Raw genomic sequence first — 25,626 nt, 5'->3', positions numbered from 1 at the left:
TACATGTACAGTCTTTTTCATTTTTCCTTTCCCTTTGATGCATGCAATTTCCCTTACTGGTGCTTACTAGACGGAGACATCGTTAACATCCATATATGGAAAAGATGAAGCGAGGATAAAATCGATCATGCACCAGAGAAAGGCAGGAGTTTAATATCAATCCAAGTGCAACTAACTGCTTGGGACCTTCAAAAATAATGGATTAGTCAAAAGTTGTAAAAAAATGGTATGAATATGACATTAAAGAACCATGATTTGATGAAAATTTTCATCTCATCACTTTCAATAACGTAAAGTGGCCTGCTTTTGTTTGCATTGATTTAATAATACATGAAAAGAAATTTGCGTTTACCAAGGGCGATAAAAAGTGGGAAAGCCTGTATCTGTTGGTTTTTTTACGGAAATTATCCAAAAAATATTATTATTATGAAAATGACAAAAGTTTAAAACCTATAATGAAAATAACCTGAAATGAACTGCGTCGGGCAGTGCCGGTATCCTGATGGCCGGTACTAAAGTCCATCATCGTGTAATCGTTATTTTATAATTGAGTCGGTACTGTCATGACAAGCACTCGTATGTATTTTTTTGAATACTTTTTAAAAAATATTGATATTTCTCGATTTAAAAAATTATTTTTTTAATAGTGCTAGTGTTAGGTGACTGACACCGGAAAAAATTTCTAAATTTTTTTTTGTTTGTTTTTGGGTGCCAGCATTCACGTTGTTAACACCAATTCATATTTAAAAAAAAAATTGTCAATTTTGGTGTCAGCATTCTTGTTGCCAAATAAATTAATGAACCATGATTTTTTCAAAAATCACACCCGTGCTGACAACAAGAATGTCGGCGCCAAAAAACACTAAGAAAAAAATTTTAAGAAATACCCATATTTTTTAAAAAATTCTCAAAAAATATATACAAGTGTCGGTCATGACAGTGCCAAAACCAAAAAAATTATTTTTTTATCTGATTCAATCACAAAGTAATGATTACACGATGAAGGACTTTGGTGCAGGCCATCAGAGTGTCTGCACCGCGGCCAGCACTGTTCATTTCAAGTAACTTTTGTTATAATTTTTAAACCTAGGTCGTTTTTATAAATAATAGTATTTTTGAGTTATTTCTGTAAAAAAACCTTTATCTGTTAGGGTGTGTTCTCCATTGCTTTTTGGATAAACTTTTTCTAAAAAAAGTGCTTTTCTCTTAAAAGCAATGAAGAACACAAATCATTTAGACAACTTTTTTAACTTTTGGGATGAGCTTTTTTAGAGATGAAAAGCAAGAATTTTAACTTTTCACCAAAAAGCACTTTTGGATGTTATTTTACCTTTTAACCTTACTTTTTGACTTAAAATGTGTTTGATGCTATTATTTTGTGTTCTCTTTCTTGGTTATTTAACATAAGTTTTACAAATGTTGTTAAAAGTATTAATTAAAAATAAAAATATTTTTAAAATAATACAATTGTATCAATATCTAATTATAAATATTTAATTATTATATTTAAATATTTAAATATAATTTATATATTCTAATTAAATTTAATAAATAATTAATATTAATTATTTAGAAATATTTAAAATTAATATTATATATTAAAATATTAACAATAAGTTATAATAAATTATTTTTTATATTTTTATTAAAATATCATAATATTAACTAATTTGAATATTATTTAAATACATATTTGTTACTTTATAATATCATGTTTAAAATGGACATTTTACTTTTCAAAAGTACTTTTTAACAGTAATATCAAACACCTAAATTTTTTCAAAACACTTCTAAAAAATACTTTTTCACAGCAGTACTTTTTCACAGCACTTTTCAAAAGTTGCCCTAAAGTTGCCCTTAGTATGATGTTATTTTGGGATAGGTGTCCATGAATATGCGTGCACGGCGCCATACTGAACCTCAACAGCCTATCAAAATTTGTTGTTGTAAAGTCAGGATTTAGACCAATTAATTAAAAGCAACCAGATGGTATCCAGTAAGTCAAGGATTAAGCTTAATCCGGTTGATTCATGTAGTCAACTTTACGAAGTGACATCCAACGAGTTTTGAGTTTCGAATCACAACACTTGTAATTCTTTCTATTATCCTACATGATAACCTCGTTTGTATAAAATAATGCATAATCTTACATTAAAGTTGTATGTAATGACAGTGGCAGTCCTTCATTGACCAGCCACAGGTGCAGGTGGGTTGAGCTCTTTTATCTCTTCTACAGTCTTTTTCATTTTCCTTTCCCTTTGATGTGTATTGCTTTCTCTAACTGGGTACCCACTAGACCAAGATATACTTGACAGCCCTAAATGGAAAAGATGAAAAGAGGACAAACCCGATCGTGCACCACAGACGGCAGGAGTTAAATAACAATCCAATGCAAACGAAGTTGAACAAAGAATATGACATTAAAGAACCATGATTAATGCAATTTTTCATTTCATCAGTTTCAAGACCTTAAAGTGGCCTGCTTTTGTTTCCATGGAATTAATGATACACAAAAGATATGAAAAGAAAATTTTGTTTATCGGAGTAAAGCCACAGTGTCAGTGATGGCGGCTAGATAAAACCTAGTCAAAACATACTAAAAATGACATGATGTTTATCAAAAATCATATTCCCTTGTAGTTGTACACGAACTTCGGTATCCATTCCATCACATAACAAAAAATTACAGAGCACTCTTACTGTTTAAAAGCAGCTGCTATCTTCTTATGGACAAGTTCCACCCCAAGTCGAGGAGATAATCTAGGTAGTATTTCCTGAAAGAAAGATTGATATTGCTCGTGAGATGTGCTCTTCAGAATGATCCATATAACTAGCAAATATTTTATCCCATCTTTGTAAAGACTAGTGCAAGGGTAGCTAGATAAGGATGACCTATTTTAATATCCTTATTATACCTTATGATATTCGAATTCTTCATTTTTCTGAAGTACCACTACCCGAAACTTGTGTTTGAACATATCAGGACATTGGAATCAGGGCATGATCCTCCAAATATATTGAAAAATTTTGCAAAAAAATTAAGAAAATAAATCACTATACCTACACATGCCTATATCCAAGGGCCTGGATAACAGAAATTATACCCTTACGCTACATTACATCCTAATTTATTTCAATAAAGTAGCATTGTGATTTTATGGTCAACAAGAGCTACTCAAAGGTAACAACATAATCAGAAACTTTTGACTGGACTATAGCCATGACGGGTGCTGGATATCTGATGAAAATGATGGTAAGTATTGAAAAGTACAATGTAAAAGGGAATCTGCATCTTTGAGTATGTGCCATCCATCATAAGAGTTATTCCACTATTATACTAAATTAATCAGATTAGATTTGGGGGGAAAAAAATTAGAAAGAAAACCAAGGTCTTACCTTGAAAACAGTAGTAGTGGAAGAGATCCACCAAATAAAAGAGGGAAAGAATAAAACTTGTTTAAAGTTTACCACTACAGAAAACCTCGTCATATTCTGTGTTAGTATAAAACATTCCCTCAATAGAGTATCTAAAGATTCTACGCTAATGTCATTCTAATTATCTCTGAAGAATGTAGGATCCGTGTCAGTTTAAATACTTCTAAGAACAGGATGTGGAGATTGCCAGCAAGTTTTAACCGAGTAAGGCATAATACAAGCTTACTTCTTCAAACATGAAACAAAAATACCTAAAAGAACATCCCATAAACGTGAAGCTAAGCCCCTAAATAATGGTAAACAATATAAATTGACTTCAAACATGAACCAGAGATTACCAGAGAAGTTGTTAGCAAGTTTCAAACTAAAATAGATTTTTAAGAAAACACGCAAGTAAAATAGTATTTTTCATGTAAATCCTTTTTACAAATGCTAGAGATCACTCTCTACCTAAGATGAACTATACAAGTCATCCTAAACCTTATTTCATAGTTCCAGAGACCCCACTTACTTTTTATACAATGTCCCCTCTTAAAAACAGTTTTCCAAGAACAAGTGATTGCTCATTTCAACCTGAGATGGAAAACTAATGCACCCAATATACTAAACGAAGTGCAATCGAAGTTCCTCCATCATTCATAAATGATCAAAGACCTTGAAATGACCTGGCTAATTTTTTTTTTTCCAAATTCAGTGGGCCTTTTAGTAAAATCAAACAGAAAAGCCCAAAACCCTAATTCTAGAAGCTTAAACAATGTCATGGGGAACGAAATCCTCCTCCATTTCTTGCTGTTCATTTAAATGTCCCCTTACTCAACCTTCAGTTCACAATTTCCAGGCACTAGTAGAGGTTAAAGGAAAAACCCAAATACAAGAAAAGCTCACCTCAGAGCCATCAGAGAGCACTTTGGCTAAAACGGGTATCTCATATTGATAAGCCTTCTCCCACTCAGGATTGCTGGTAATATCCCTCACCTACTTAAAAAGAACCCAACAATTAAAACTCTCCAAGTTCCAATCTTTGTATATGCAAAGACTGACATGTGAGGTGGGGATTTTACCTGCAAAACGACGTCATGGAGGGGGTCCGGGCCGGAAAGTGAGAAGGCGGCGTGAAGTTTTTCTTTGAGGCCATCGCACAAACAGCAACCAGGCTTGGAGTAGAGAACCAGCTTCCTTGGTTTGGATTCTGAAGAACAAAATGATAAGGGAGAGAAAACCCATTTAAGTTTAAACGCGGGAACGTGAACAATGGATAAAGATCTTGCTGCCATTGGTCCAATACCTTTGGATAGCATTTCGCAGAACTCGTTAGCCGATAGCTTTTGTTTTTGAGTGACGGTTGATTATTAAGTTTGAGATTAGACCCGAATTATCTGGGTCACACTTCCAATCAAATTAATTACTTGACTTAATAACCTGATTGGCCCTGAAGTTACAATTAAGTATAGGATGGCAAAAAATTTCAGAATCCAAAATATTCTGAACCGACTCAATTCATTTGGATCGGATTTTTGTTTTTGGAAAACCGAGTTTAAGACAGGTTAGGTGAAATTAAAAGTTAATTTGTCCTATCAGCCCCGAGATATTTACAAAAGTACCTTTGATATATATATAAATATATGTATATTAAGTTTTTACTTTCAATAAATAAATATATGTTAAGTTTAAATATAAACTTGAAAAAAATTATTATTTGCTTAAAAAATAAAACAATTAAAAATGTAATTTTATTTATTTCAAAATAAAAAAATAATTAAATTAAATTTTAATAGGAGTCGGGTCTTTTATTAAATTTTAAATTGAGTTCGAGACAGAATTTTTTTACTTAAAAATCAGGGTCAGATTGGGGTTGAGGCAGATCATTTTTCTTAAAAGTCGAGGTGAGAGTACAAAGAATTACTCAAGTTTTAGATTAAGTTCAGGGTGACAAAAATTTACCTTACCCTATCTCGTTGACATCCCTAATTAAGTACTTAAGACTAATAGGATTTATTTTTGGTTTAAATTTACTAGAGATCCATGTACTATTTTGAAATTCAAAATTTAATCTCTATTATTTAATTTTAAGACATTGAGTCTTTGAATTTTTGTTAAAAATCTTGTTCCTCATCTAATTGTGGTTAAATAAAGTTAAAAATGGTAAAACAATTTTTAACCCTCAACGCTTGTAATTTTTATTAATTTAGTACTTATTCTTACTACATAAAAAGTTTAAATTTTGTTCTTTCATATTTAAATAAAAATAAAAATTTCAAAATTATGAAAAATAAAAACTTTGTAAAATTAAAAAAAATCTTTAAAATTTTAAAAATTATAAAATTCTAAAATTATTAAAAATATAAACGATTCAAAAAAATATGTTATTACTCATTGAATGGTAATAAAAGGTATTCATGAACCGTATAATCTAGCCAACCCGATCAATTCAACTCATTTGAGCTTATATTTTAACTTTGGGTTTGCCCATTTTAATATATAAAATAATAAAATATAAAAACTTTTCGTTGATATTAATTTTATATTTAAATTTAAATAGAAAAGAATCTGTTATTATTTTTAAATAGTGAATGGTCCATTTATACTAAACAAACTCCAAGCTAATTTTCTTTTTGAAATCAGACCTGGGCCTAACCTTGCCTATGGTGAACACCTCTAATGGTAATAAGATATTTTCAAAAGTTTAAACTATTTATTCAATTTATATTAAATCATATTTGAATAAGTCTTTAATTAATTTAATTCAAATAATTTATATATAAAAATATTTTTAATTAAATTTAATTATAAAGTATATGAAATATTAGTGTAAAAAAATTAAGTAATGATATAAACTCTAAATTGATTTGACTTAAATTTCAATATATTTGTAAACAAAATTTTGTTCAAAATACATTTTCTAGACTTAATTTATTACCTTTATATTTTACAAAAATAGGCCCATTTTATACAAATTTCTCTTAATGTAGTGTATTTTAAACAAATAATAATCTTAAATTTAACATTATTATTTAAAAATTATCTTGTATCATTATTTTAAAATTACTTTATACTAATGTTCAAAAATATTTACTTTATACTAACATTTTATATACTTTATAACTAGATTTACATAAAAAAAAGATATATAATTAATTTGATTTAAAATTTTAAAGAAATTATTCAATTTGATTTAATATGAACAGAACAAATATCTTAAATTTTGGAGAAAATATATTAACATTCATGGAGTAAATAACACATGTTTTGAATTTTTGAAAATATTTATATTTTTAAATTGTTTAAAATTATTTTTATTTAAAGTGTTTTTTTATCTTGCATAATATTTTATATTTTATTGGAAATAAGAAAAAAGTTTTAAAACATTTTTATGACTGTTTATGTACTTTTTAAAAAGTAATGACCAATTAATAAAAACTGCTAATGCTAAGGGCTAAAAAAATTATTTTACCTTTTTTATAGAAACCTCATCAACAATTCTAACAGTAAAATTAGGGATGGCAAAATCTGAACAGCCACATAGATTCTAAACTAATCTGTTTTGAATGTAGCGAATTTTTTTTGTTTGAAAAGTAGATGTGAGACGGTGCAAGATAGATTTTTTCTTTTAGATAATAGGTATGGAGCAATTATACTTATTGCTTGCCTCGCTTCGACCAAATCCACTATATATCATTTTATTTGTGCATATGTAAATTATTAAAAGGAAAAAAATATAATAACGTAATATAGAAAAAAAATATATTTTTATGTTTAAACTTTTTTTGGAGAATTGTGTTTAAATATTTACTTAAGTTTAAAAATGTTGAAAATATTAAAGATAAGTAGCAAAAATTAAATTTAAGTAAAGTAAAGCGGGGCAAGGTTGGATGCATCCAACATTTAAGAAAGTGATAGTGAATTTCAAGATTATACATCTATAATAGAGCGGAGCAGGTGGTGGAGTAAAAGTGTGCCAATCGTGAAGTGATAGTGGATCTAGCAGTATTCGCCCCCATCCCACCCCATCAATCTTGTTTTTAGATTTTATAAATAATTATTAATATATTTTTATAATTTCTAATTTTTTATACTTTTGAACTCATCTAGAATAAAATTGGACAAATAATTAATTCAAATGAACTTGGACAATCATATGTCAAGGTTCATTCCAAATATAATTTTTATTAATCATTTTAAATTTTTATAATTTTCCTTTTAAAGTATGTTTTAAAAAAATTGAAATTTGTTTTTTGACATGGCATGCCACATTAGCATATTTCCATATGGCATGCCACGTGTCATCCTTTAGTAATTGTCGTCAATCATGTCAATATCTTTAACGGTCAAACTAGTCAACTAATAATTTTTATTAATAGAAAGGCCTAATTTTCTTTTTTTTTTTATATATTAATGACTTAATAAGGTGCACTTTCTTTTAAGGGCTCAATTGATTTTTATTTTTTATTTTTATTAAAAAGCTTCTTTTTACCTTTAATCTTTTTGAATGGACGTCAAAAAAAACTGTATGCCATAATCGTGACACATAAAAAAATTGTGTATTACAATCATTTAGGTTTAATTTTTATTTTTTACACACATAAGAATTCAACACCGGCATCACATCAATGATCTCCAATCCAAAGGCTGCCACGTAATTATCCATTGACCCCCAAATTTGCAATGATTATTAAAAGGGTTAGGATAAAAACATCATAATTTGGAAACGAAGAAAACAAAAGAACACCCTTAGTCTCATTCTATATGCTGCGACTTCAAGCTGTAACACGAAGTAATGATTACATTTCAAGCTGTAAAACATGAAATATCAACCAACCCAAACTACTGCATGCATTGGTGTGTTCCAGCTAAAAACCATACTTCATATGCACTAATAATTGGCCAAGGAAATAGATAATCTCTTATTAGCTACCATGTTTGCTCTGTACGAAGGTTCATAAAAACTGGAAAGTTTAGAAGATAAAAACAAAACAAAACGAAAATGGAGAGCAACTCGATTTGGTAAAAAAAGAAAAAGGTTATTTGGTAAATATGCATTCAAGTTGTTGAATAGCTGTATTCTACGTAATACAAGCTCATGAAGGCCTTTTTTAAACTTTGTTTTAAAATCTCCAGGCTTGAAGTCAACAAGGATTACGTGAGCCATCACTCTGGATATATATGGTGGTTGCTGTGGATATTGCCGATAATATACATTAAACCCTTTGAAAACAACCTTCCTAGCACTTTCGCCTATCCTTTTACCTTACCCCCATTTCGATATACTCTGGTCCTACTTCCAGTTGGCTAACGCTCAATCCCCTTTTTACCTCACAAGATCTAATTATTTCTTTGTCAATTTCCTCGAAACACCCAGTACGGAATAAGGGCTATGGCAGTACGGCAATGTCAATGCCAGTTCAGCACAACAACATTTTTGTACACATAATTTTCCGTATGGATATACAATAATATTTGATGAGACTTGAGATGACCAGAAGCATGAATCTTCTGTTTAATTATTTTCTCTGCTTTAGGACAGATTTTATATATCGATTTGCCTTACTATAATCGATCTTGCACTGCAGAATTGCCCCAGACAAATAAGATCTTTTTGGCCCCTCCTCCTACTGGCATATATATATATATATATATATATATATATTGTTTGAGCTATAAATCATACAAAAATGAGATACCCAAATTTCATAACCCAGTAACAGGTAAAACCTACAAGAAGTTTACTCTGAAAGGAAGGTGTTAAAAAAGTTTGTCAATAACATTAACATCAGTAAACAAAACTGTGATACATTATGAGCTCAGGGGCACAGCTTCTGAGCTGAATGATTAAATATAAAAATGAAATATCCTTCCCATTTCCAAGAAACCAAGCCCTTGTTTCATTCCTTAATTTCTGAAAAAAATTTAAGATAAAGAAATGAACCAAGGGATGGTCTCACACATGTGAAAGAGATACTGTTTTTAAATACATGTTACTTATATGGCGAATCGGATCAATGCCAGAGCACCTGCCTGATAGGAATAGTTTTGCAATTAATACAGAACAAAAAACACTAGTTAATTTTAAAGGAAGAGAGATGCGATGCCTTCTTGATTGAAGCAGGGTTTTTGTACGGATTGACCACACTATTCTTTTTATTCACACATGAGTAATGTTCATTGGGAAGAACATTTTTCTCTCTGTCATGACAAAAAGTATTACTTGGGCCGCCATTATTGCTCACAAACAGGTTTTCTTATCTTATGTCGAAGGGCCTCATTTTTATGAACCTTTAACTGGAAGGAACTTTGTACCAATCTGAATGTATGTATGTATGTATGTATGTATGTAGCCTTTTTTGCAAAAATGTTGGGCACGTTTTGCCAGGCGTATCATTGCCAATTTGCCTGACAAGGGCAACAACCGTGTGCTGGAAAGTTTGAAAAATCAGTTCATCCCATTCGAACATCCCCAAGTGTGAAAACTAACCAAGTTTATACGTATTTTGGTCCAGGGATATTAGTTTTGGTTTTGTTTGCCGTACCATAAAGAGAATCCTCTCGAGGTAAGCAGGAGTGAGAAACTTGGGAAGAAAGAAAGTCAAAACATGTAGGCATAAAGCAGCCAAGCATAAAAACACCATGAAAGTTGAAACAGTTGAGAGATGTGTCTCATAAGGGCTTCTAATTTATTAGTCAGTAAAAAGAGTGAAAAAGATGGTTTTTGAGAAGGCATGAGGGCCAAGAGACGCGGTTTCAGTGCTGCAAGACAGAGCAGCAACAGCTGGTTTTGTTTTTTCTACATTGGGGTAATGAATAGCTTAGTTAAGCACTAGGATTTAGACTGCGCGTCTCACACCCCACCCATTAAAAACTAATGCCTTGCAGATCCTGGAAGTTGCCTATAAAGAATCCTATGTCTCTCTCTCTCTCTCTCACGCACACTCCTTTATTATTATTATCTTAAATAATCAAAAGGGTTTTTTTCCCATAAAAAGGAAAAAGAAAAACCAATATTTCTACAATTTATTATATCAGCTATAAAGAAAAGTACAGTAAAACATAATGTAATTTAATGAAAACCCTGGTGGAAAAGTTTCTGGTTTGCCCTTTTCCTGGTTTCTTTTCTTATTCTTTATTTTCTGGGTGTCAACTGGGTTGGAGACTGACTTGCTTAGCAAGTCAATCTAACTCTAAAAACAGCCATTTAACTTGAGTTATTCACTTCTAACAACTATCGAATCATAGCATGTTGCATTCATGTTCCATCATTTCCTGGCTGTTAAATTTTAAATCTTTCTGCAGAAAGTCTAAGAAAATGACTTTTTTACAATAATGGTATTTAATATTGAATGATTCAAAGGGGGCAAAAAAACGTTTTTTCTAGCTGTAATTTGTTCATTGTCTACAAAACTGTTTGTGCTTAATTCCTTGATCTTTCCTCCTCTAATCAAGAATTAGCCAATGAGGTTGAATATTGGGGTTTGCAAATTGACATTTCTGCTGTGTACTTAATCATTATATTTTCATTTCCACGTGTTTGGTACAAACTATTTATTATATACTTAGCCATAGGGAACTGGGGTTTTACCATTGAACAGTAAACTGTTGTCTATTTCTTTCTCTCTTTTTTTAATTAATCTAAAATATCTGTCTGTCACCCATTTTCTTATTCATATGTGGAATAACACTGATTGACCGACGGATCTTCCCAACTTTAAAAACTCTCAGTCTCCCACCATCTATAAATATCAACATCTTTCATCACTTCCCAAAGAACAAGAAACCATTTGATCCATAGCTCATCAAAGCATTAATTGATAACTGAAAACTGTTGTTGAGTGCTCCTTGCCAATGGTGAAGACTGATCTGCAGAAGATTCAAGTTCAACCACAACCATCAAAGCAAATGAAGGCATCAACATCACCCACACCACCACCACCATCCTCATCAGCATGCAAAAAGAAGAAATATAAGGGTGTGAGAATGAGGAGCTGGGGTTCTTGGGTGTCAGAGATTAGGGCTCCAAATCAAAAAACAAGAATCTGGTTAGGGTCTTATTCTACACCAGAAGCTGCTGCAAGAGCCTATGATGCTGCACTTCTTTGCCTCAAAGGTTCCTCAGCTAATCTCAACTTCCCAATCACATCCTCACATTACATCCCTGACCCTGACACCCTTTTGTCTCCAAAGTCAATACAAAGAGTGGCTGCTGCAGCTGCTAATAGTTTTGTCGTCGACCATGGCGTCTCCAGTGCCGCCACCCCACCGATATCCCCAGCACCTCCCTCCACTTCCTCCTCTTCACCAGCTTCTTCCCCATCAATGTCCTCCTCACCATCTGATCATCAAGTAGTTGATGTTGATGATGATGCTTATATGTCACTCATACAATCTCTTGCTGCAAACGACGAGCCTATTTCTCTGATGGAACCATGGTACTCCTCCTTTGACAGCTGCCTGCAATATTCTCCCAAGCATATTGATCAGATGTTCAGTGTATCCTCACTTAATCCACCCTCAATGATCCATGATTTCTATGATGAAGGTGATGATATCCGCCTATGGAGTTTTTGCTAAGGCAAAAAAAGAAAAAGTCCAGCATTAAACCATTCTTTTATTCATTCCTATTCATTGATATTGATCTTCACTTGTTGCTTGAAGATGTTACTGACAGTGACCAAACAATTCATATTTTAGTGTAATTTGAGTTAAGGAGAATGAATCCACATGGAACAGAAACCATTGTTTTTTGGAACTCTAATGTGGAGCCTTCTACATATTCAATGTATCAAATTATGAATATTGTCATATTCAAGAGAAAAAAAAATCATCTTTTTTTTTTTTTTTCAATTTTCCTTTTCCTGTAATATTTGTATGCAGAGGCCTTTGGGAAGTGTGGGGAGCCCCCAATTTACTTTAATTTGTCATGGTCAAAAATATTCACCGGGAACAAACTGTAGAGACCGTTGAAACTTGAAACCGAAGCAGTTTTGTGCTTGTTAAAAAATTCAAAGTTAACATTAAATGCGGTAAGGGAATAGATAGATTGTAAAAATGGGATGTTCCAAGTTACTCGGTTTAACCAATGAAGCCTTTTTATCCAAACAAGAAAAAAAAAGGAAAGCCTCGAAGCTGTTCACATTTGAGTTACGGAAATATTAGGTTAAACTCCCTTTATTATTAAATGAATTATTTAATTTCTGTATTATTAAAAAATCAAGTAAATTTTAATTTTAATATAATTAATATTTATGGTATAAAAAATATCTTGAGTTTTTCTAATTGCAATTCAATTTCAAATAAAAATTTCATTTACGGAATAATAAAAACTTTAAAAATATTAACCCTATTAAGCAATAAATCATTGATCTTATTTGATTCTTTTCATATTACAAGGACTAAATTGATCTATTTAATAGTATATGAATTAATTTGATCAAGTCTCTATAATAGAAGGATCTCTCATATACATTTACCGGAAGAATTATGTATAGATTTGTTAGTTAACTAAATTGAGTTCAGTTAACTAGTTTAAGTTCCTACATTTGTTTCACGAAAAATGACTTATGGGAAATATTTTTTTCTTGTGTTTTCTTTATAGAATATAGCTTGGTCAACGAAAAATAAATTATAAGTCAATATAAAATAAATTTTTTTTAAATTAATTTACCCTTTTAAAAATTTTAAGTTATTCTCCAAAAAGGCTCTTTTATGAGTAATTTTGTTTTATATAAAATTAACTTCATCAAGCCTAATATTATTATATTATTAATGATTTTACTTTAATTCTTAAAATATTTAAGACATTAAAATATTAATATCAAATATTATAATGTTAAATATTATTAAACATACATATTTAATTATTTATATTTAATAATATATTTAATTATTAATATAATAAATTATTCAATAATATATTTAATATTACAATCTTATTTTAATAATAAATTTTGAAAATAATAATTTTATAAAATTTAAATAATATTCTTAATACATTATTGAAAATATATTTATATTAATCATTTTAATAATAAGTATATATTACAATTTATAAATATATAACAATAAAATAATTTATAGAATAAAATATGACTATTTTAATTATATCAATATGAATATTTGTTTAAACCATTCTTAGCTTTATTTATCAATTTCAACTCTAATGTGTCATTATCCACTCCCATGTAGAGGTGGTGGCCGGCTCGAAGACCCGCCCAAAATGTGAGAGGGTTTGGGTAAAAATATAGGCTTGAAAAATGGGCTTGGGAAAAAATAAGGCCCGTTTGAAAAACGGGTCGGGCCTCAGGTAAGGCATTTATTGACCCGGGCACTACCCAGCCAGGCCCAAATTCACTACATGACAAAAAATCTTTTTTAAATATTATTTTCTTATTGTTTTCTCCTGATTTTGCTACTATTTTACTATTATGTTGCTACTATTTTGTTGTTATTATTTGGATATTGTATAAAACTTATTTTTTATTAATTTTATTATTATTTTAAAGACATTTGTTAATTTTATTATTATTTAAGAAACATTTGTTTGTTAAGTTGCATCTATTTTAGTGTTATTTAAGTATATATATTTTTAAAATTTATTTTTAATTTGTTGAGAAATATTTACTTGATGTTTTTAGTATTTTTGATGGTTTATATATATTTTAAAATTATATAAAAATTAATATGGGCGGGCCGAGTTGGACCTGGTTTTAACATTTTTATTCGGGTCGGGCTTGGATAAAATTTTATGCCCATTTTTCAGGCTGGGCCGGGCGCGGGCCTAATTTTTTAGTTGGGCCCGACCCATGCATACCCCTACTCCCATGTATAAAATATATGCAATTTAATAATTAGACAATGTTTATTATTAAGTTTATATATAACATTTATTATAAAATATTATCTTGTTATGAAATAAATTCCGATCGTAAAAAAATAATGATGCTATAATATTTTGTAACAAATATATTTATGTCGTGTTTATTTTACTAGGAACAATTTTTAGAAAATGATTTCACAAAATTTTGTTAAATAATGGAAAATATTTTACGCAAAATCATCAAAACCAGCTTTTCAATACGATCAATCCATTTTCTGAGAAAACATTTTCCGAAATTTGTTTTTAGTGAAACAAACGTAACTGTAACGCCCCTAACCCGAATCCATCACCAGAATAGAGTTACGGACATTACCGGAGTTACCGATTCATTTATCAGATATTTCATTAATCCGATATCTTTTCTTTTCCACGTTCAAGTCTCGTATTCAAGTCATCCGGATCTTTATAAAGAAATTTGATCGTCGTTTTCATTTATTTCATGTTATAATATATTCAACTAATGCTCTAAACAAAATTATCATTTTACCTCTAAACTTTTAATTAATGACGATTTCATCCTTAGGTTAAAATAAAATAAAATTATTGCAATTTAATCCTTATTTCCAGCCGTTATTCTCACACAAATTGATAACAACCTATGAATTCTATAAAATGTTAGAATTTTCCATAATTTCAACACTTTTCAATTTAATCATTAAAACATGTTTTTCCCTGATCTTGAGCTAAATTAATAATTTCATTCAATTTTGTAATTTAAATAATAAAATAATCCATTTCATGCAAATTGGTCATTTCTAACATTTTTTTTACAAAATTGCCCATAAAAATTTACTTTTATTCAATTTAGTCCATGAGCCTAAAACATACAAATTAGCCATGCTAGCTGAATATTCATACATATTTTCCTCCTCCTCCTCTCTATTCCACATCCTTAATTTATATAACATGCAACAAGTAACATTATCAATAATTTCACTATTTACTTATGTATATTCAAAACTGTCTATTTGCGTCATAGTCACTAAATTATTTATATCTTAAGCTACAGAACTCGAAATTAAGATCCGCTAATTTTCCCTGAAACTAGACTTACTTATCTTATTACCATAAAATTTTCAGAATTTTTGGTTTAGCCAATAAGTACAGTTTATTCTTTAAAGTTGCCCCTGTTCTGCTATCTGACAGTTCCGACCCTTCTTCACTAAGAATTAATTATCTCATCGTACGAGATTCGGATGATGTTCCCGCTTATTTCTATTGAAAATAGACTCTTTAAGGATTTTAAACATATAAATTTAATCCCTTAATTATTTTTCTCCAATTTTTGATGATTTTCCAAATTCAGAACAAGGGAACCCGAAATCATTCTGACATTGTCTCACAAAACTTATTATATCTCATGATTTACAATTCCATTGCTTACACCGTTTCTTCTATAAGAAACTAGACTCAATAAGCTTTAATTTCATATTTTATTCGTCCTATAATTAAATTTCTAAAATTTTTTGAGATTTTTCAAATTTAGACTATTGCTGCTGTCCAAAACTATTTTAGTGCAAAATGTTGATTTTCATTTTGCCCCAAATTTCACAGTTCATACAATTCAGTCCTTACTTAATTAACCCCTCAATTAAACTAATTTTCTCAATTAATACTTTTCCTAGACATTATAAGTTATTTCATAACTATTGAAATTCAGAATTTCCACATAAAACTCTAACTTCAAACTCTTTTACAATTTAGGTCCCAAACATTCACTTTCTATTCAATTCTTTCAATAAAATCAGCGTATAAACAATTTAAAGCTCTAATTCTATATCAAATCATCATATACTTCCAGCACATATTCATAGAAACTTTCAATTTCTTTCATAGAATTAAGAACTAATGAATTCAACAAATGGACCTAGTTGTAAAAGTCACAAAAACACAAAAATTTCAAGAAATAATCAAGAATTGAACTTACTTGTAGTAAAAATATGAAAAACCAGCTTAAGGGAACTCTTCCATGGTGTTTTTGCTGATGAGAATGCAGAAAAATAAAGAGAAATCTAGATAATTCCACTTTAGTCCTAGCTTTATTAAGTAAATTTTGCAATTTTGCAATTTTGTCCTTATTTTCTTGGTGATTTCATGCTCTTACCGCCCAGCCCAAATATACCTTGGGTCTATTTGCCTTTTAAACCCTCTTTCTTTTATCATTTAAGCTATTTAATCATTTTCCACAATTTTACATTTGATACAATTTAGTCATTTTTGTTCAATTAGCTATCAGTACTTTAAAATTTCTTGACGAAACTTTAATACTAACTTATTAACACTCCATAAATATTTATAAAAATATTTATGACTCGATTTAAAATTCCCGAGGTCTCGATACCTCGTTTTCAATTCTAATTATTTTAATATATATATTTTTTTGTACATTTCACTATTTCAAAATTTTTCCTAACTTCACATTTAACTTATACTCACTAAATTAATAATATTTCCTACTCATTTGTCAGATTTAGTGATCTCGAATCACGTTCGACACCAATTGAAAATTAGGTACATTACAAGAACCTAAAATTATTATGTTGTAGAATTAAAAAAACAATCTTGAATATTTGATGTTCAAATTCATTATGATCTTGATTCAAATAGTACGGATTACCTAATTTTATTATAAGGAGCATAACGAGAGTTCTTGGACTTTTGATTAAATGATATGATTACAATTTTAATCTCTCGAATATTAATAATTCAATTTAATTATTTTTAATTTATTTATTAAAAATACTTTTTTGTCCTTATCAAAATAAAAAATTGATTTAAGTTATTTGGATACAAAATTTTAGCTTTTATAAAACAATGATTGAAGGAACTGTATAAAGGTGAGTTTAAAAGAAATTTAGTACAAATGTATTATAAATTAAGAAAATGGGTGATGATGAATGAATATTATAATTTATTTCATCATTGATTAAAATGATCTTTCATCACTTTCCGATGCCATTCTCATTTGATTATGCTTTGAAATTTTATATTCGACAAGCCATTACTTTAGTACTTTATTATTTTTAGACACTTCAAACTTATTAATGCTAATAATCTCCATTTGTTGAATGCTATTTATAATGATAAATTTCAATTTTAATTAGTATATAACTGTAACATGAATTAAACGTTGGTTTAAAATAATAAATTATTAATAATTAATATGTTCAATTGTGTAGTTTAAATCAATAAAACTCTATTATATAAAAAGAAAATTATTGATATGATTTTATCTATTATTTTTATAGAATATTTTATTTATTATTATTATCTAGTTATCTATATAGTTCAAATGAATGAAAATTATATTATTCAAAAAATTATGAAAATTCTATTATATAAAAAATTATTTATTGAACCCCATGTGTTGGCTTGATGGTTACGTTGTTCGTCATCTTAATGTGGTCTAAGTTTGAGTAGCATTAATTATGTAGCCCTCCTTTTATAATTCATAAAAAAATATTTATTTAATGTCAATTTAGTAATTAAATGAATATTAAAGAGTACTTAGTCTATTTAAGTTTTTTTAAAGTCATGATTTTATATATATATTATAGATATATATATTTTAATAAATTCTAATTTTCAAAGGGTACATAAATATTATTAATTAAATTAAATCGAAAGTGATTTATAACAATAAAAAATAAAAATGTAAATTATAACAGATTCAAACTTAAATATTTTTAAAATTACATTGTCAATTTCCATTAATGGATCATATCTAAAAATTCTAACCAAGCTAGCTAAAAATTTTCAAAAATTTTATTAATAATCAGTTCTCTTTATTTTCTTTACATGGACCCAATTTAGTTAGAGAGGACCCATTTTAAGGCCGAATTTACCTGAGTTTTGATCAATAATCCAACGAGTTTAAGCCCAATCAAACTCAGTGCTTCACCATTTGACTGTAGGCTGTGTAGTAACAAACAAACCTACTCGACGCTCATTGCAGATCTGTAGTTGCTTTGCTTTTATCGTTCACTTCAGCTTCGACTCAGAAACTAACTCACCAATACAATGGCTTTCTCCAAGGACCAGCTGCTTGATCGTTTAAAGGTTATTCTTTTAGTTCTTTTTGGGATAATTTTTAGTTTTCATTTTTATCTATTTTGTTATCTACAGTCCAATTCCCCGTCTAGTTTTTAGTCAATGATTCTTTATTGCACTCCAATTTTGATTTGGGGTTTTTATTATTTTGTTTTATATTGGTTTTTTCCATGGTAAGAATAGAGCAAGTAGAGGGTTGGAATCCATGTAGTTTTTTTTTCTTGGGGAGGGAGGGGGGTGCTAGACTATGGACTTCTTTAGTTATTTGCACTGTGAATGGATGCAAATATTATAATCCTTCTAGTTATATGGCGTTGGCTCAGCATATTTCTCTGTTTGTATCGGACTGTGGCTGAATTTAATGAATTTATATCAATTCTACAACCTACTGAAAGAAAATGAGACTGATAGCATCAATGGGGTTCATAATCATATCATGGCCTTCTTTAGTTATGGTGGTTATGCTTTTGTACCCTTTTCTTTAGTGACTGGTACGTGGATTGGGATCTTGCAGGAGCTTCAAATAGAATTTTCCCAGTATGAACATCCCGTTGTTTTGACAGTTGAAGCTCAGGTAAAAGAAGACTGCTAACTTGGCTCATTAATCCCTAAGCATATTCATGGATTATATAACTAAAATATTTCTTCTCAATCAGGCAAAATATGTTGGGAATTTGGGAGGTGCATTGAGCAAAAATTTGTTCTTGAAGGTATAGTACAAAACACTTTACTGTTACTCGGACGTCTGGGCTGAATGAATCTCGGATTTGTTTCTAATTTCCTGTGTGATTGCAAATGGTTATCCATGCAGGACAAGAAACATAGGTACTATGTTGTCTCTGCTCTTGCAGATACAAAAGTAGATTTGAAAGGTACATTATTTTCTTTTCCACTTGAATATAAATAATCGTTTCATATAATGCATTGAAATGGTTCATTAGTCTCACATACTAGTCTTGATATGGAAAATTTGAAGCAATTTTTGGATGTTGATGAGAGTTTTGTGTTGCCTTCAAATCTGTGCAGTTTTATCTCAGAGGCTTGGTTTAGGGAAAGGTGGTCTAAGAATGGCTGCAGAAGAGGCACTGGTTGAGATACTTAAGGTGGGTGTACATATTAGTTTAACTTGTTTGTAGAAGAATTTTCTGAGATTGTATTATGTGTAGTATAGATTTAGTAGAGAAGTCTTTGCCTGGTTGTATAGTGTTCAGTGTTCTACTCAATCTACTCTAATTATGTGAGCAGATTGCTTCTAATAACCTATCTTGCTTCTAAATTGTAGTGCATAGTTCAAAATTATGGTTTTATCCAATTTAAAAGGATATAAAGTAAAAAGACAAGCTACTAATAAAATAATATTCACTTTTCAAATTTCTTAAGAAAATTAATTTTTGTAATCTGTGTTCAAGTTTTTCTTTTTAAATACTTTTTAGTCAATAAGAGGTTAAGGTTTGAGTAAGTTGTTCGCTAATGATCATGAACTATATTATAGCAAGATAGTACTTCACTCTTTCATTTTGTCATGTTTTCTTCCACTAAAAATTGTCATAGATATTATAGCAATATTATAATTCACTCGTCTATGTTTTTGTTTCTGTTTTGTACTTTTAAGGTTCCACTTGGATGTGTTACTCCATTTGCCGTGGTAAATGAATCTGCAAGGTATACATTTAAGTTTCATTTCTTTCAGGCTTCAAAATATATTTGCACTACAGTGCTGAATGGTGCATGGACTATTCTTTCCTTAGGATCTGGTAATTTTGTTGGCTGCTCACAAGATGGGAGACCCTTGAAGCTTTAAGTTCTTGTGTTTTTCTTTGGCTGTATTTAGTACACAATGGTGTTCTATTTGTAGAATCCCTAATTTTGCATTTATGCTCATGTGATATTGTGTAATTTGATTTCATCCAAAATGAACCTCTGTCATTGTAAATTTCAAAAATAGCTCCCTAATGAGATGATTGGATTAGTTTTTCCCTTCATTATTGATGTCTTATTTATCCTAAAAAACTGTTGTAGCTGACCTTTGTGTGTGTATGTGTGCACACATGAAGAACGCTGGGCCTATGTGAAAAATAATAAATAATCTATGAATACTGCAAAAAGTTTAGCATTTAAAGATATATCTAGTGCTAATGATTATTAGTTTAAAATTCTTGCATGATTCCTTTACATCTTACATGCAAGTGCTGCCCCATCCACTACCTTTCTCTTTTCTCTCTGTTACAATGTATGTTCGGTAGGATATAAAGATTTGCTTGCTTTTCTTGGCTGTGTTCTTTAGAGTATTTCTAGCTTTAATTTTCAGTTTTTTCATTTTTTTTGAAGACATGTCTCACTATTGTTGGATCATGGATTCAAAACTCAAGAGTATTGCTTTTTCCACCCACTTTCCAATGACATGTCAATCTGTAAGTTGGGAAAAAGAATGTACAAGATATGTTCACATACTCCTCTCTTGAATTCACAGAAACACTTTATTTTGTTATGTACAAAGCAATTAGTGGTGGCTTTTCCTATATCTGGAACATTAGCTTGTATGGCATTGTTCTCCTTTATCAAGTTATGTTCATTCCTAACTGAAAATGCATAAGAACTCTTAAACCAAACCATCAATTTAAAACTTGCTGCTTCCTTTTCTCTCTGTTCTTGGCAGTTAATTGGTTACAAGTATCAATGCCTTAAGTTTCCATGGTGTATTCAATTTAGTCATTGAGGCCTGGAAATCCTGTGATAGAAAAAGGGAACTGACTTGCTAGGATGTGGCTTTGTGTAACTGGCAGTCAAGGAGGAACTTAGTCATGTCACTTTAAATAGCCCTTTGTTTCTGAACTTAAATATTTTGGTGCCTGATTGGAATAATTCCTAATTGATGTATTCCCAGCTCTTAACGCCCACGGTCTGGACAAGTTTCTTAAATCGATTGGGAGAGACCCATCATACGTTGACCTGGAGGTGATATTGATTTTCATAAACTGTCTTATTTCACCAGTAATTATTTGCCAGATTAGCTGATTTAATGTCATTGGTAGGCTAACCCTCCTGTAGGGAAAGACCAACCTCCCGATCTAGCTGCTTTTGTTCCATCAGATGCCCCAATTCTGTCAGATCTTCCAGTAAAAGCACCTACACAAGATTCTACCGGAAAACATGTTAGTGCTGCTAGTAATTCTGCAGCAGTTGCAGGTAATTTATCTAAAAGAATTGTTATGCACCACTTAATTACTTTTCTTGCACAGCTTAAAAATGCCAGGGGTAAAATAGGTTGTAATTTTCACAGAGGAAATGGAGAAATTTTATTATTTTTCTTGTAACTTCAAGAAAAACTGCAATGTTGTTTGTGTGATAGTTGAGTCTGCAGCTCTGCAGTCAATCATCAAGTACTGTAGTATTTAACTTGTCTAAAAAATATAACTGTCTACTCTTGATGTAGCCAAAGCTGTTAAGCCATCTGGTAATGTGCAAAATGTTAAGGAGAAGCCAGTCAATACTGTGCAGCCTTCAATTCCTGCTGCGGATGCTGGGAATTTTGTGGAAGAGCTCCTGGATAGAGCATCTGCATTACTGCTTTCAGAAGTAAGCTAAATCTTATACTTTTGGTCGATATCAACCTGGATGTTTTTTCGGTTTTTACTTAGATTAATGAAACAACACAGATTTCGGAGGATTCGATTAAGCAACACAGTGGGCAGCTTGGAGCTGAGGTAGCAAATAATATCAAAAAATGTCTTAGAGAAGACCTAAAGAACCTTGCTGTAAGTATAATATGGTCACAGTCATATACGTTATTAAAGATTATTTAGTATTTACAGCCACTGTTGCCCAGGAAAAAATTGCTTTTTCCCATAATTTTTCCTATTCATTTACGGATAAACAAAAAAGAAACAACTAGGTTGTGTTGTATTTTAGTTTTACACCAACTGAAATGGGGGCTGTCCATTGCAGACAATATTCAAGAACACAGCATATACAGAAGGGTTTTACGCAGGTACTCGCTATCAACCTAAGCGTCTTTGAAGTCATTTGTGATGCTTAGCTTAAACTCTGTTGTACCATTTTGCTTACTGGAAACAAAATCCAAACAAAAAACGTAAATTAAAGGGAGAAATGTAGTTCTCATTGTCTCATAACTCTTGTTTTTTCCTGACATTTGATGGTAACTATGTAAGCCCTGTTTTTGAATCAGATAAAAATGTTAATTGGATACGTTGTTATCAGGATAATGAAGGAGCTTCTTATAATGTAGGTGGAGATGTCCAATCTAGTTATATAGGAATATTGCTTAGACTTGCAGCACATGTATGTTCAATTTTTTATGCATAAAGATTGATTTCCGTTGACAAAGAAAGTTTACATGAATTTTCCACTAGCAAAAACTGCTGCATATGCAGAATTCGGCAACCATTCGAGCCAACGGATAGCAATCTTGTTTGACAGGTTAGGACATCTAAATTAGGGTGAGCTCGGTGTGGTTGGATTTTTTGAACTCCCAAACATAATTGAATTCGGTTCCATTGTACTATTTTATACTAATTTTGGATTTTATATTTTTGGACATTATTTAATAAAATTTCAAAGGTTTTTTTTATAAATATATTTTAAAAACAAGTAAATTTATTCTTGTATGGTATATTCTTAGAAAAATAAATTTTTATGTAATTTATTTCATTATTTTAAATATAAAAGAATTTGATTCGGTTTGATTAATTGTGATTTTTTAACTTTATTTTATAAATCATTTAAATATCCCGGTTTAAATTGAGTTTTGGTTTCTCCCAAAGAATTGAAAGTCAAATTTCATTACCATTGTTATGAATTTTTGGTCCAAGCAAATCCAATGCAATTTTTAATCCATGGCTATGTATTAAGATGGAAAAATCTCACAAGTAAAGGTGTAAAGATGTTATTCATTAGAGATGATAGTCCAAGTTCAACCTCATAGTAAAACACCCAGCATTGCAAATTATTAGTAAAAGGAAAAACAAGTGTGTACTTGCAAGTGGTACATGAACAATAACAAAAATTGAAGCCTTTGTGTGAGGTTCACACCTTTTGATTGGTTATGGATAGGATCAACAAATAATAACAATGGAAAAAGCAGGGTGTCGTTTGACATAAGTACCAAGATTGTGGCCAAATATTCTTTATGTCGAGATCATGTTTTCAGACATAAAAGTGGGCACTGCTTTGGATCCAACTGCCAACTCCATCATTGAGCCTTTTACCCTTGGTACAAAGGCTAACTATTGCCATTTTTAACTGGGTTGGTATTAGACATTAATTGGATATCATTTTAATACATTTTCTTTATCAAATTATTATGTGATGAGGCTTTTGTTTTTCATAAATTTATAACTTTTAAATAAATATTTAAAACTTTACTTTTAACATTTGATAAACACAATAATGGTATGGTATTGGCTACAAAAACTAATTTATGAATTATTAAAAATAAATAAATTTTAATGATACAACCTTTGCATGTTGTGTAATGATGGCAAGAGGATTAGGATGAGAAATTTTTGAGAGTTTTTTTTTTGAATGGTTTTCTCTTCCTTCTTATTCAAGAAATCGTACAACTTATTGAAGAGAATAAGCGAATCAGTCACCTAATTTTCGCCTGAAGTTGAGATCTTTTTGACTAAAAATAAACAAAACTCGACACGCACAAACCAAATTACTATTCTATCACGTCAATTTACTATACAAAGAATAAGATTCTTGAGAAGAATCTTAAAAAGTTGTCAGTAATTAATTCGAAATTCGTAGGTGTTCAATTATTAGTAAAATCTATTCATCGTCAATTATTGGACAATAAATTTTACATATATTACTCAACAAATACAACAAGACGAAAATCCCTAGAAAAATAAACTTTAGAAACACTTACAATAAGAAATAATATTAAAAACTATTTATATTTGCATATATCATATTTTAAAATTAAAATATATTCTTCTCCTTGTTCTTTCACTACCTTTGCTTTCCTTTATTTATATAATTTTATTAAAAAATTATATTTTTCATCTATTTTCCCAAACTAAATAATTGTACGAAAAAGAGAAGGAAAATCACTCCAACCATCTTTTATCTTTGGTTCTTTTGAGATTCACCCTACATTTCTTGGGAAGGGCAGAATAAGAAGAAATTATTTGCCCAAAAACACCAAAAGGGAATAAATAAATAAATAATTCAAATTCAAAACTTCACACAGACCAAATTGACCAACCATCTTTTGACACACAAATTGTCACCAGTCATCACAGACATCGTCTGATTTGATTAAATATTGAAAGTCAACGGTTAGGAATTTAAGTGTGGACTTGGCCTTGCTATCATTATTTTGTTGATTCATTCAAATCAAACGATTGTGCTAATTAATTATTTAAATATATATATATATATATATTTTTTTGTAAATACTCCATAATTTCGTGGTCTTCAAGAAACTGAGGTTAAAATAGTTTTTTTTATAATAATTTTTTGAATCTATATTTAATGCAATTTTAGACATTGACAGTAAATTGGGGATGACATGTGTTAAAATTTTGATTAATTATTACAAAATTTAATTATATGTAATGTATTTATTTTTATGGTTTTAACTAAATGTTAGCCTTAGTGTACCAAACGTAAGCCCCTAAAATTTATTAAGAAAAAGTTAGATATTTTAAGAATGGTTTTAGAAAATTTTAAAATTAAGATTTATCCAAAGTGCTCTATAAAAAACGATTTATTAAAAGTAGATTAGATTTAGATATAGTTTTTAACATATTTCCATTTTAGTGTAAAATGGTAATTTTTATTCTCTCAATTATATATAAATTTTAAAAGAAATATATCCAAAATAACTTGCATTTAATGGAAAGAAGGTTGAAATTATATGTATGTTGTTTTTATTCTCTCGAATATGTGTTAGTATTAGACACATTGTTGATTCATGCATGAACTCCTTTTAAAGTAGTGTCTCGCTAAATTATTTGTCCTCAATCACATGATTAACTTAGTACAAGACACCCAATTTGAGTGTGAACATACTTCCAAGACAATGAGAAATCTATTTAAACATAACAACCTCAGATTTATAAAGCTCCATGATACACGCCCATTATTATATTTTACACATTTAGCTGGGTTGAATGTATATTCTGTCATGTCATACTAATAGACAAGAGGACATCTCTTATAAATATTCTGAAGATATATGAAAAGGAGATTGATTTTTCTAGGATCTTAAAGTTACTCAACAGTTATCCTCTAAATCAACCTGTCCTCTT

General features: G+C 30.0%; 3 protein-coding genes across 4 annotated transcripts; 2 read left to right on the top strand and 1 right to left on the bottom strand.

Moving 5' to 3' along the window:
• Nucleotides 1-1,992: 1,992 nt before the first annotated feature.
• LOC108450686 (uncharacterized) lies at nucleotides 1,993-4,870 on the bottom strand. 2 transcript variants are annotated; one of them, XM_017748419.2, is made up of 5 exons: nucleotides 4,721-4,870; nucleotides 4,497-4,624; nucleotides 4,321-4,410; nucleotides 2,701-2,774; nucleotides 1,993-2,317 (listed from the first exon to the last, which is right to left on the bottom strand). In XM_017748419.2, exons 1-5 carry the CDS (start codon nucleotides 4,731-4,733, stop codon nucleotides 2,293-2,295), a joined length of 330 nt encoding a protein of 109 aa, XP_017603908.2. In that variant the 5' UTR covers nucleotides 4,734-4,870; the 3' UTR covers nucleotides 1,993-2,292. The 2 variants fall into 2 exon arrangements, with proteins under 2 accessions (XP_017603908.2, XP_017603907.2); XM_017748418.2 differs by having other exon boundaries at nucleotides 4,497-4,843.
• A 6,126-nt stretch (nucleotides 4,871-10,996) lies between these two features.
• On the top strand, nucleotides 10,997-12,563 carry LOC108452123 (ethylene-responsive transcription factor ERF014-like). Its single transcript, XM_017749873.2, has one exon. The coding sequence runs from the start codon at nucleotides 11,269-11,271 to the stop codon at nucleotides 11,992-11,994; it is 726 nt and encodes a 241-aa protein (XP_017605362.1). The 5' UTR covers nucleotides 10,997-11,268; the 3' UTR covers nucleotides 11,995-12,563.
• Nucleotides 12,564-18,145: 5,582 nt separating this feature from the next.
• LOC108450210 (uncharacterized) lies at nucleotides 18,146-22,572 on the top strand. The gene is made up of 12 exons (XM_017747732.2): nucleotides 18,146-18,358; nucleotides 18,864-18,923; nucleotides 19,006-19,059; nucleotides 19,161-19,221; nucleotides 19,376-19,452; nucleotides 19,962-20,011; nucleotides 20,678-20,760; nucleotides 21,234-21,304; nucleotides 21,382-21,535; nucleotides 21,783-21,925; nucleotides 22,006-22,104; nucleotides 22,295-22,572. The coding sequence occupies exons 1-12, from the start codon at nucleotides 18,320-18,322 to the stop codon at nucleotides 22,364-22,366; spliced, it is 963 nt and encodes a 320-aa protein (XP_017603221.1). The 5' UTR covers nucleotides 18,146-18,319; the 3' UTR covers nucleotides 22,367-22,572.
• The last annotated feature ends 3,054 nt before the right edge of the window (nucleotides 22,573-25,626 follow it).

Source organism: Gossypium arboreum, chromosome 5 (assembly GCF_025698485.1).
Source record: "Gossypium arboreum isolate Shixiya-1 chromosome 5, ASM2569848v2, whole genome shotgun sequence".
Lineage (NCBI taxonomy): Eukaryota > Viridiplantae > Streptophyta > Magnoliopsida > Malvales > Malvaceae > Gossypium > Gossypium arboreum.
Note: the sequence above shows the minus strand (reverse complement) of the source record. Positions and strands in the feature narration are given on the sequence as shown.